Source organism: Octopus sinensis, linkage group LG15, assembly GCF_006345805.1.
Source record: "Octopus sinensis linkage group LG15, ASM634580v1, whole genome shotgun sequence".
Classification (NCBI taxonomy): Eukaryota; Metazoa; Mollusca; class Cephalopoda; order Octopoda; family Octopodidae; genus Octopus; species Octopus sinensis.
Genome location: NC_043011.1, coordinates 25,226,357 through 25,239,670, shown reverse-complemented (window position 1 = coordinate 25,239,670; position 13,314 = coordinate 25,226,357). Strand labels below are relative to the sequence as shown.

At 35.1% G+C, this 13,314-nt stretch overlaps 1 protein-coding gene across 9 annotated transcripts in view; it reads left to right on the top strand.

Moving 5' to 3' along the window:
- Positions 1-2,806: 2,806 nt before the first annotated feature.
- Positions 2,807-13,314, top strand: part of LOC115220002 (histone-arginine methyltransferase CARM1) — a 100,620-nt gene continuing 90,112 nt past the window's right edge. For 6 of the 9 annotated variants that reach the window (XR_003882402.2, XR_003882401.2, XR_005002164.1 and 3 more), the window contains exon 1: positions 2,807-2,975. Coding sequence is in view for 6 of the 9 variants with exons in the window: in XM_029790303.2 (XP_029646163.1) it covers positions 2,843-2,975 (133 nt within the window). In the remaining 3 variants the exon portion in view is untranslated. The remainder of the gene's footprint in view (positions 2,976-13,314) is intronic. The other 3 variants (XM_029790306.2, XM_029790305.2, XM_029790304.2) reach the window with 1 other exon arrangement.

Here is a 13,314-nt window from a genome sequence, read left to right as displayed (position 1 = left end):
TTCAGCCAGGGTCCTCACAGGCAAGGTACATAGGTATAAAATCTGGGACCACAGATACATGGGAAACTGATTTCCTCAAATGTTCTGGAGGTTCTCCAGATGTTATAGAAGTGTAATTGCTAGAATAAGAATAGGATGAAGAAAGTTCAGGTCTCTCTCTCTCCAAGTGAAAGGAAGATTGTATGATGCATGAGTACAAACTGAAAGGCTACATGGTAGTAAGACATGGGCCCTGAATACAGAGGATATACAAAGAGTAGAGAGGAATAAAGCTGGTATGCTCTGTTGTATGTACAGCATCAGTGGACATGTGTAACTGAGCACTAGTATACTGAGAGCAAAGTTAAGCATAAGAGGCAGTGTACAAGAGAGGAGACTGCACTGCTTTGGTTACATGATGAGGACAGCTGCATAAAGAAGTGCTGATAACTTAAAATGGAGGGAAGTTGTGGAAAAGAGAGACCCAAGAAACACAGGATGAAGTGTTGAAAGCCAATCACTTACGAAACAAATGACAGAGGATCGAATTATGTGGTGCATTGCTGTACTCTTGAAGACCTACCCACCACAATAGAATTGATATCCTTAAACCAAGGTGCCATGTAAAAAGCATTGGTGTTGGTGCTGATGCTAAACACAGTTGTGAGTCTGAAGCCCTAAAAAGACATAGACTAGGAAAAGCTGGAGCTGTTGTGGACTCATTGGACAAGGTTGTTTGGTGCTGCCAATATCTGTGTAGGAGGACAAAGATTTGGGTCTTTAGATCTCTGTTCCTCCATGTCCTGCTCTATAGTTGTGAGACTTGGACACTGTCTGGGTCACTTAGGAACTGCCTAAAATCCTTTGGTACCAGGATGCTTTGCAGGATTATGACTCTACTCAGAAACTGGGATGTGTCCTGTTACATGTACAATTCAGGAGCACCAGGTCATACTGCTAGACCATGTTGCTTTATTTCTTGACATAGATCCTATCTATTATGTCCTCTTCATTGAGGATCTGGCTGGGTTGACAGCTCATGCTGGTTGACCACATGCCCCAGGAGTGGATCCAAGGTTGGGGTGGGGAGCTGAGGGCATGTGCCTCCCTCAAGAAAAGAAATATGCCCTTCTAAATAATGTTATTACGCCCTTTTCTCCTGCAACTGTATTCCCTTCTGACCATGTGCCCTCCCTTTGAAAAATTCCTGGGACCATACCTGTGCCACATGGTCATGGCAGATGAGAGGGTATCTCAGAGAGATGGGTCACCTGGGAAGTTTCTGGTATATACCAATAAATGAACACGTTGCAATGGTACATGCCCCCACACCTGACCAAAGCAATAAATATTTGCATAAATCTTTAAAGGTGTTATCCTCTTAAAATACTAAAGAAAGTATAATTGAAGGATTTAATAAAATAAATTGACCCCAAAATTTGTTTTCTTAAATCTGGTGCTTTTTGGTTGGTATCTTACGCCTAACCACTAATTTATGAAGACAGAAACAAACAATTCCAGTTGTCAAGCAATGATGTGGGTGGGGTGACAAATATAAACACACATATATTTGATGGGCTTCCACACAGTTTCCATCTACCAGCCCTGGGTTGATCAAACTCACTCATAAGACATTGGTCAGCACGGGGCTTTCGTAAAAGACATTTGTTCAAGGTGCCACACAGCGGGACTGAACCCAGTACCATGTGGTTGCAAAGTAAGCTTCTTAACCACACAGCCATACCTTATCAAAGAACACTTTAAGAATGTTGTTGTTTAGCTTCAGCTCTGCCCTGATCAAGCTGAGCTCCCATGTTGCAGCCATTGTATTGTCTGTTTTTCTGACATAGTGTATCTAAGACTACTTTATTCATGTCTTTGATTCTTTAAAATGATATAGCATAATTTGAATACTGTTTCAAGGTTGGATTGAGTAAGTGATTTGGTTTCAACCCAACTAAAGAGTTTTTCACATTTCTTATATCATTGGATTTTTCTAGAATCTCATTTCTCCTCTTAATGTGAGGTCTTCTGCTTTGTCAGAAATTGATATTTGATAGATATTGAGAATCTCATTGAGGTCAACTTTGTCACTCTTCATGGGATGATTAAAGCACCAGTCAAATATTGGAGGTCAATGAATTTGATTATATCCTTCCTCCAACATGTGTGGCTGCAAACCAACTTCAGAAATCAATAATAAACAAATTAACAAGTTCTAAGGTCGAGGTTTTGAGTTCAATTCTTACTGATTTCCAATTTAGTCTACATTCTTGGTTCAGTTCTGGTTAAATCCAATTATGTTGTAAATGCTATTAAGAAAGGCATAAACATCACAATACTCCACTTCCCTTATCCTATAAATCTGATGTCCTTGTCTTTCAAAAATAAAACCATTCAATACTGGAAACAATCAATATTTTATAGGGGAAAAGACCAGAGAAATGTAGAAGTTCGATAGTACCGAATTAAGCGCTTTGCAAGATTTAGTTTCGTTTCTCTATGTTCTGAGTTCAATTCCTGATGAGTCCCCGACTCATCAACGTTGAGTTCACTTATTCCTGAGAGTCAACTTAGTTTTTCATCTCACCGTAATTCATAAAATAAATACCAGTAATATTCTGTAAATCGATTCACTACATAATATTCCCTTTACGAATAGGTCTTGCAGCTCACCAATAGTAATCAATAATTCGGGCAGAAAAATATGCAAACACATTAACATTACTTCCCGCCCCACATTAACATCACGTGCCTGCGAGCGCGCAATTCTGGTGTTTCGGCCTATTCCGGTGCAATCCGGAAATACACGTTTCTTGTCGCTACTACTGGAATTGTAGCCTCTTTCTGGCCGTAGAACAACATGGCGGCTGTGTTTGACAACGTGCATATAGCTATTTACAAGGAAAGCGGTTATTTTGATAATTCTGATAAAGCACCACATAGAATTGAAATTATTAAGGAACAGAACCAGGTTACTGTGAACTTTTATTGCGGTAAGTTTGCCGGAATTACGTCTTTGTTTTATATCTCTAATGTCCACTGTTTCCCTTTTCAACTTGTAGTAAAAGCTCAAAATGTCTGATAATAAACAAAGCCTCTGGCACATACATGCAGACACACACACACACACATACTTATATCACACGTTCGTAACTCCTTTACGCACACACGCACATAAAATATATATATAGTACGCACTCTCGACCACAACATTCCCAGTTCTTTACACATACTATCAGTTCATGTTGTCATACCACACATATTCGCACTTAAATTTATACACCACACACACATATACTCTTCAAGTCTATAAATATTATATATCTCAGATACTTACATCCGTACTTATCCTTGAGTATTTCGTGGGACATTCTCTTCTTGAATAATTCTGTATATCTTCGTCTAAACCACAGTCGTTGTTACTTCCGTACAATTTTCTCTATTTTCTCGCTGTCCACATTTATGTTTAATTTTCATCTGCCAGATCTCATTCCTAAAACGATGTAAAACAGTTTTTGCTAAGGAACAAAAGGGAAATAAAAATAGCAAAATTCATATTATTTACATGCTTTCATATATAATGATAGTAGTAGTAGTAGTAATAATAAATCATGATAGAAATTAACAATAATTTACCTTGTGATGTATCTAAATTATACGGTTCATCATCATCATTATTTTTATAGTAATAAGGGGAGCAGGAAAGACTTCCTCTCTCGTGAATTTGTCTTTTTTTGTGCAAGCGTCGTTCCTATCTTCTTAGTTTCACTAAATTACTTTTAACACTTTACTTTCGTGTTTATGTTATATATTTACAGGGTTTGTCTTGTTGAAATGTCATATATAGTAAAAAAATAAAAAAAAAACTTGGTGTAAGTAAAAAAAAAATACTAGAGTATTTGCTGTATTACGTCCATTGACAGATTACACTAGAATGAGTGCGTGTATATATATATATGTGTATTTATATATGTCAGCCACTTAATTCATTAAATGCTGCAATGGCAGCAGAAAACCAATTCTTCATTGTTCTTTCTTTGGTGTTTACTTAGCGACAATTGTGACCAACTGACTGACTATTTTAGAATTACTTATTGATAAAGTAGGGGAGCATCGTGAATGGTTGGTCACAACAAAGAAAAATAATAGTATTGATGATTTTTTTTTTTAAAGTGCTTTGTCGGTCTTGAACTAGCACGTCTCTTGTTCACTTTCGCCCTTGTACCCTCTCACTCCCCTCCGCCTGATTTTTCTTTTGCTTTCCGATTAGTTTCCTCCTCCAAATTTCTTCCCCCACCACTTCTTTAGATCTTTCATCATCAAAGATTATTGCAGGCTTATTATATTTTATTAAATATATAACTGGAGATTTAATTAGAAGTAGTAATTTTCGTAATCATTTAATTCTAGTTTTTCCCCCCCTTTGTTCGACCAGCGAATAGAATTGTAAGGGGCTTCATGCAGTTCCTTGTGACAGCATTGTTGATGTAAGGGAAAACTAAAGCAGCGATTGTGAATCGAAACCGTCTCGCGAACTCGGCAAGCTCTTACAAATAATATTGATTTCGAACTTAAGCACAAGGCCACATATTTTATCGACCTCAGTAATTGGCTGGAACTTATTTTATTGAATCTGGAGGGATGAAAGGCGTAATCGACCACCGTGGGATTCGAGCATTTAGAATATTAATATTGATTTTTTTTTTTTTTTTTTTTGCATGTTAAATAGGTACGAGAACTTTTTTAGCGTGCAGGTTTGGGTTTTGTCAATCTATACATTTCCTATGCATAACTTGTATTTATTTAATCGACTCTGGAGTGACGAAAGGTCAAGTCGACATAGATTTGATTTGGCCTAAGTCACCAATTTGGTTTCATGAAAGATATCTTTTTCAGACTTTTTGTCTTCTGCTCCAAATCTACCCACTTTACACCGCTCTATTAAACAACGCGGATTTATTTTGACGGAGCAGGCTCAAGAGGATTTCTGTAAGGATGATATAAAATATTGATTCAATCGACTCATGACATTTGTATTTTTATCTCTAGAGTGATGGAAATGCGAGAATGACCGAGGCGAGATTTGAACGTAAGAGAATTAGGAGTGAAACCTCGTCCATGTTTTCACTGGGTTAGAGGAACTTACCTTGCTGTTAAATTATTATTTTTTTACATAAGGTGGAAGCGGTAACATTACGCTTTATATAATTCCAGAGGGGGTTAGTGACTTAACTAACAAGAAATGTCGATATTATAAAAAGACTGTTATTGTTACGAAAAAGCTTTATAAAAGCGAGATATTTTGATAATGAACTAGAGAACACATACGCATATATACAAAGCGAGAGTGGTGGGGGACAGGCATGTGTTTTTCATATTGTTGTTGCGCTCTTCACATGAAAGACTTTTTGAGATGAAAATAATTTCTATATATATATATGCATAAAAATCCAGGTGAAAAAATATGCTAGGCAAGTGTATAGAATTATTTGAATAGCTTATAAACTTAAAATTTTAATAATAGCCAGCAACACAATAAAAAAAATATGTAAAGCAGATTTGTATGAAATAGAAAGAAAGAAAAATACATTGTATAATATTTGTATAAACAAGAATTGTGAGCAAACCTTAAATACAGGTGATACATACACACTCACACAGATTTACCCTTGTGGTAAGAAGTTGGCTTCCCAACCATGTCTTTTACTACACCCTGGGTTGGCCAAATAGTTGTGAGTGGATTTGGTAAATGGGAACTGAAAGAAGCCCACTGCGCGCACACACGTGTATGTTTGTATGTCTGTCTCCTTGCTTTTACATTCGGTGAAAACTTGTCTCATCATGGGAAAACAGGTGAGGGTTGGCAACAGGAAGGGCATTTGGCTGTAGAAAATCTGCCTCAGCAAATTCCATTCAACCCATGAAAGTATGGAAAGGTGGACATCAAGATGATGATGATTATATATATTTTTACATGTGTTTTTTTTCCATCCTTGCATAGGTTAGATGAATAGATTATATCATATTGTTTTTACAGCCTGATACCCTTGGCCCTTTTTCAAGTAAGGGATAATTTATTCCACACTTTTGCAACTTTTTGTTTCAGTGGAAAATGAAAATGCCATTGCTTGTAGTTCAGCAGTTTTTGGAGTGGTGCAATTGTAAACACACATTTTGCATGCATCTCTGACCATATATATATATATATATAATCTCACCCATGCCAGCAAGATGGGCAGACATTAAATGATGATGATATATATAAAATCCTTTCAGGGTTGTTAGTCTATTGGATAGATTGCTTTACTGGAGAGCTGGAATGATTATTGTAAAGCAATCAGTCTAACCTAAGTTGACCTTGTTAGGATTTAAACTCAGAGTGCAGAGAGCGTTCTGAGTTTAATTCCTCTCAAGGTTAACTTTGCTTCTCATTCAGAGCTGTACTGGGGATCAGCTTTTCTCAAGCTCTTTCTTTATTTGATTTTTCTTTTTCTTCTCTCAGAAGACATTAACTGTGGTGAGATTTCTGTCATGATGGTGGCTTTGTGACTCTGTCAAGGAGTTAAGGACCCATCTCATATTGTGTGTGTGTGTGTGTGTGTGCGTGCACTATAAACTGAATTTAATGGTTTTATAACATTCTACAAATGTACGCAAGATTGTTTAATAGAGCATCATGCAAAAAAGTGTGATGGGAGGCAAGGCTTAGTGATACTACAAATATGAAATACTTAACGAAAAATGCAATATGTACTCGATTTTCGTTTTTGTTTATCAAATGTATGCATCAAATAGGTGAGCAGTTTTATTGACTTCAGTGAATAACAGAAGTTCATGCATTTCTGTGGAGTGAGTGAAATTGCTGTGACTGGGAATTGAATATAGCTGAGGGTATGGATGGGATTCAAAGATCCAGTTTACTAGGGAGATTGTCACTTGTACTACAGTGCTAAACAACTTAAATGTAGAATCAAGTTGAAAGATTCTGTTTGTGTGTATGAACTTACCACTTTTAGAGTAAGATTCACATTTGTTATTTTACTGCAACAATAGAAAACAAAAGTTGAAGATTAGGAGTATTACAGTATTTGTAGCCCTGTTTATCATTTAATCATGGATCTGCATAATTGGTATGCTCAGTTGTGAACCATGTTACACTTATGGATTGAGCTATGAGTCAGTGATCAAAGATTCTGCTTGTATCTCAAAAATATGTCCCAGTGACCACCCACAATGCTCAGCTATCCAGAATGTGCTATTGCTTGTGTTTACATTACTGTGCTGTGAGGTTCCATATTTTTTTTTGAATACAAGTTTATGTATTTGTAACCACCAACATGAGACCAGTGAACAAAAAATACAAAGGAGCTTGATTCTAGTAAATGATGTAGATGAGTGATTGTCTACAGGAAACGGTAAAGATTATCCAGAAAATATATGACAGTGGAAGCTTTACTGCTGTGGGCTGTGAGTTTGGTATCAATGATTCTACCATCTTTTCCATGGTGCTGATTCATTTTATCACTTTTTATTTTTTCAACCAGACCCTGGTGATTAACTAAAATGTATATTCATTGTTATTACTCTCAGATATTAGATTTTTTAAAATATATTGTTATAGAATATATTTCACTACTCTCAGTTGTGTCACATAAAAGTCAATAATAATAAATAATTACCAGGTATTTACATATGAATGTATTACAATTAATTATTTTTTTCTTTTGCCTTTGTCAATCAGTTTGATAACAATATTTGTGTTCGCCCATCTATCTCTCTCACTCTAATAAAATGTTTTCTCTACTCTAGTAGTTTCCAGTCATTGTCTTTATAACATGTTCTTTTTTCTTCTCAAAACTTACCGTGATCTTATTTATTATGAATGATAGAATATAATTAGAAGCATTAAAAAATTGAGTATCTTTTTACCCATTGTAAAGTTTGGATGGTTTTATATTTCCTAAGTAAATGCTTTGTGTTCTTAAATTGAGGTTATATAACTTTTAGATAAACCTAGATAATGGTTCAGATTGATATGATTCAAAGACATGGGCAACAGAATTACTTCTCCAACTTTATTGAACGCAAGTAGAATTAATAACAAACAAAAGATGTTGCAAATTCCTGGACTTTTTATATAAGATCTCAGCAGCTTTTCACAACCTATATTAAAAAGAAAACATCACTCATGATATAAAGTATTTTTGCTTTACATTATGAAAACAAATAAATTTTAAAATGGTAATAAAAAAAAAAGCATCTCTGGTCATTCATTTACTTATCTACCTTAAATCTGAAATTTGTTTCATTTCATTTAAAAAATTTTTTAATTAATATTTGAGGGTAATTCATCAGTATTGTGGTGAGTTGACACCCTCATAGAGAACTGAATCATTAGAAAAGGATGAAGAAAAAATAGAGAAAACTGGGGAAATTTTTTATGATGCAACTTGCTTATCTGATCTGTAAGATAGCAATTCCAACCAGATGGAAAGTGGCATGGTAATGGATAGATAGAGCCATAAAAGCCTAGAAGCACACTTGAAAAGGATTGGGATAAGGGATGACACCGGGCTGCTAGAAACTAGTTATCATCTATCAAAGAGGAAAGCACTGATGCTGCAAAGAAAGGTATGAGATATTTAAAGCACAGCTGATTTGACATCAGATTTAATGTTTCTCTCATTCTCTTCCTCCCCTCTCTCTGTTTATGTGTGAGCATTTAGTTATGTTTGTATAGATGTGTTTACCTCTAGCATCAAAATAGATTGAATGTCCAGTTAGTCTTGCTATCAGTGTCCAAAGGCAATGCCCAATCATCACCGTCTGGAAATGAGATTGCTGAATGAAGAAAATGTATGGCTATTCAAGGTAGACCTTTTGAGTTTAAGAGGCATTATTGAAAGGGCTCTTAGGCTGCTATTATTATCAGGCCAAAGGCAGCAATCTGGCGGAATCATTAGCATGCCGGGTGAAATGTTTAGTGGTATTTTGTCTGCTATGTTCTGAGTTCAAATTCCGCCAAGGTTGACTTTTCTTTTCATCCTTTCAGAGATTGATGTAATTGATTATCCCCTCCCTAAAATTTCAGGCCTTGTGCCTATAATAGAAAGGATTATTAATAGGCCAAGGAACTACATTAAGGTTCACCAAGTAATTACAGAGAAAGCTGGTTATTCCTAATGACTGTTATAGTAGCAACATTGTAAACTGCTACAAAAACAAAGGAGTTGCTCTATCTAGAAAGGAGCAACTACAGGGGTCTCAAATGGATAGATTATGAAAGTGGTAGTAAGAAGTGTATAGCATTGCTAATTTGGTAGAGAATAGATGAATTGGGGAATCACTAATGCCTTCCTGTTAGTGAGGTACTTACAGAAGTTTGTACTAATACTAAGCTACGGTACCTAGCGTTTGTTAAACTGGAAAAGACCTTTTACAAAGTACTGTATTGGGTAGCCTGGTCATTAAACAAAATTGGGTGTAGATGAATAAGCTTCTGATAACTGTGTGGTATTAGCAATGGGTTTATGTGCAGGTAAGTGTCCTCTTGTTTATTATTATTCTCCATGCTGTAATGGAGAAGTTCAGCACTGGCTGTTTGTGGGAATTCCTGTATATCAATGTCCTACCTCTTGTTGAATCAATGAAAGAATTAGAGGTGCTGAAAATATAGGGGCGTGGCCAAAAATTGAGAAGGCTGAAAGTAATCCTAAACTGAAGGGATACAAGACTCTGCTTCCATCTGGGAAGGATCTATTCTCAATATGCTGAAAATAAGTAGGTAGGAATTCTATCCTTTCGGAATACAAATTATGAGTGCACAAAGGATGCAGTTGGATTACAGGAATTCTTTCAACTGCTCAGAAGTCTTGCTGGATTTAGTGGACAGTAGTGGAGTACTGGGAAAGCTTAATTGCTAGAGTAAAGGATGTAGTAGAAAAAAGTTATGGGAACTATTACTTCCATTGGCTACAGAATTTTTCTCTCCTGGTGTACAAAGAACCACTGTGCATTATAATGCAATAAAATACTTTATCACATTGAAATAAGGGAGCTTGTATATGGTTATTCGACATGGTAGAAGTAGCATCTAAATCTCTTTCCACTGTCTTATAAAAGGAAGGACATAGGATAGTGTAGGTATACCATGTCTGAAAATATGGGACAGTCATGGCTGGAATATCTAGGTTGACCTGTAGTTTAACAGTAAACTTGATCACAATTACTGCTTTATTTTGCTGTGGTAGTTGTGTGCAGCCAACTGATAAATGCACACACTGAAGTGTAAATTGTGTACTAAAAACATGTATCAGAATTGTTCTACTTTTTTTTTTATGATACTAATCTACATGCTTAACAAATCCTTTCTTTGTTCAAGATTAACTAAAAATATTTCTCTGATTGGTAAAACTGAGTGGCCAGCTATTTAGTGCTTTCCATTTTGTTTTAATGCCAACTATTGTAGTATATAATATATATATATATATATATATATATACATACACACATATATATAAACATGTATATGTGTGAGTGTGTGTATATATATATATATACATACACATATAAACGTATATGTGTGAGTGTGTGTATGTATATATACATATATATAATAATAACAATAACTTGCAGATGGAAATTCATAGGCTTTATTAATGCATAAATTTCCACCTGCAAATTATTGTTGTCATTATATTTATCCTAAGCTGAAGTAGTTTCAGGTGTGTAACCATACTATAAGTATGTAAAGAATATTTTATGTAAACTAAAATGAATGTCAAAATCATTTATAAGAAGAAATGTTATCAGAATCGTTTTCTGAATCACTTTCACTTGCATTAGGCTTGCAGACACCATCACTTGTTGACGCAATCACCAATTCAAAAGCACTCGTAAATGGACTTGTAGATTTCTTTAAAAAAAAAAAATCTATATGTTTGCTTAGAAGCTTTCTTTCTCTCTCTATAAATTTCTTGGTTACACGCAGAAGAATTTATGATAGTGGAAACTTTAACACTTTTTTTCAAAATTTGGATTTTGTGTTTGAAAAATTTATAATAAAATAAAATTCATAAACCTGAAATCTTGTAAAGTGAGGTATACACACCCATACACTCACATGCACACTCATGACAGACTCTCCCATCGAAGTCAACGCATGAGTGATCAACTTCTTTGCCGAATGACTTGCACAATTGATCTGTTTATAGTACTGAACATTAGCTCACTCCCTCCATCAAATTGATGTTGCCTGAACAGGTGCATGGCGTGTCGGGTGCTGAAATGATTGTGGTTTCAATGTATCTCTTTTCTCTTTTTACTTGTTTCAGTCATTTTGACTGCGGCCATGCTGGAGCACCGCCTTTAGTTGAGCAACTCGACCCCGGGACTTATTCTTTGTAAGCCCAGTACTTATTCTATCGGTCTCTTATGCCGAACCGCTAAGTTACGGGGACATAAACACACCAGCATCGGTTGTCAAGCAATGCTAGGGGGACAAACACAGACACACAAACATACACGCACATACACACACACACAATATATATATATATATATATATATATATATATATATATATATATATATACACATATATATATATGACAGGCTTCTTTCAGTTTCCGTCTACCAAATTCACTCACAAGGCTTTGGTCGGCCCGAGGCTATAGTAGAAGACACTTGCCCAAGGTGCCATGCAGTGGGACTGAACCCGGAATCATGTGGTTGGTAAACAAGCTACTTACCACACAGCCACTCCTGCCCTAAAGTATGTGTGTGTGTGTATATATATATATATATATATAATATATACACACACACACATATACAAGATATGGCAAGCAACATATGTTGTATGAAGTGCACCACAGAATTCCAATCAATTGGAATTCATAATTTTGTGAGCTAGGTATTCTCTTTAACTCTGTCACCCTAATCTGTTATTCATATATTGCCAGAGCTAACCTTTCTTTGAGCTAAATAACTTTAGGTAGATTAAATTAGCAGTAGAAACTAATCAGGGAGCAGAGCATGCCATGATCATAACTGATTTAGACTTCTGATATTTCGAAATTGCTTCAGATTATTGTTGTTGATTTTGATTATTAATTACATTACAGAGTTTTAATCAATTTTAGATAGATTTCTCCTGTTCTAGCGTTAATTTTAAAGTTCTCTCTGCATGATACACACACAAGCACATATATATATATATATATATATACACACACACACACAGATGTACATCCACACACACACACACAATATATATATATATAACACATGTACATACATATATATATATAAAACACACATGTACATATATATATATATATATATAATATATATATATATATATATATAATACACATATATACATATACATACATATATGTTGATGGATAGCCTTTGATTTTTTTTTATTTTCCTTTCAAATCAATTTTTACATGCTATTGTTTATAGCTTTGTGTGTTTTGAGATCTTCTATTCCATAAAAGGACACACACACAATCTACTGTTTGCCACTTCACTTCTCAAACTTTATTTTCATCACCTGGTTATATAATATGATCAGTTCTTGTTTATTTATCTCTTACAATAAGTTTGCACTTGTGTGAAGTAAATGTTACTTTAACCTCTATATGTCTGAATTACTTTCAGTTTAGTCTAACTAGTCACTCCTGACATAACAATTGCCAAGAGGTTTAGTTTCGGAATAGCTAACTAGTTAAGAACTGTGATCTTTGCTGCAGTATATGGACAAAACATTCTTTTTATTGTTATAGTGTGTTTAACTAATTATTAGTCTGTTTGAAATGTTACTAAATTTAATATGCACTTAATTAGTTGCTCTCACTGTTATTAATCAGATGTAAACTATACTTTTCTGTATATATAATAAATTAGATGACATACTACTTGGTGTTTACAGCTGAAATTATCTATAGTTAGTCTTGTTCACTCTGAATTTAATTTCAAGTGCTGCATCTCTTCCAATGACATGGTTTTGGGTTTAGTCCTGCAGGGTGCCTTGAGAGCAGTGTCTTCTACTATAAACCCTGGCTTACCAAAGCTTTGAGAGTGGATTTGGTAGATGGAACCTGAAAGAAACAGGTAAGGGTTGGTGACAGGAAACAAGTATGGGTTGTATCTGATCCTACAAAATCTGCTTCAGTAAACTCCCATTCAACTCTTGCAAGCATAGAAAAATAGTTCTTGAAAAATGATGATAAATCTATTGAGAGAACTCTGTGGTTGCTTGACTTATGTTCCTCACATCAAACTTTGCTTACATAATGGAAGGACATATTAGATAAATATTGTCCT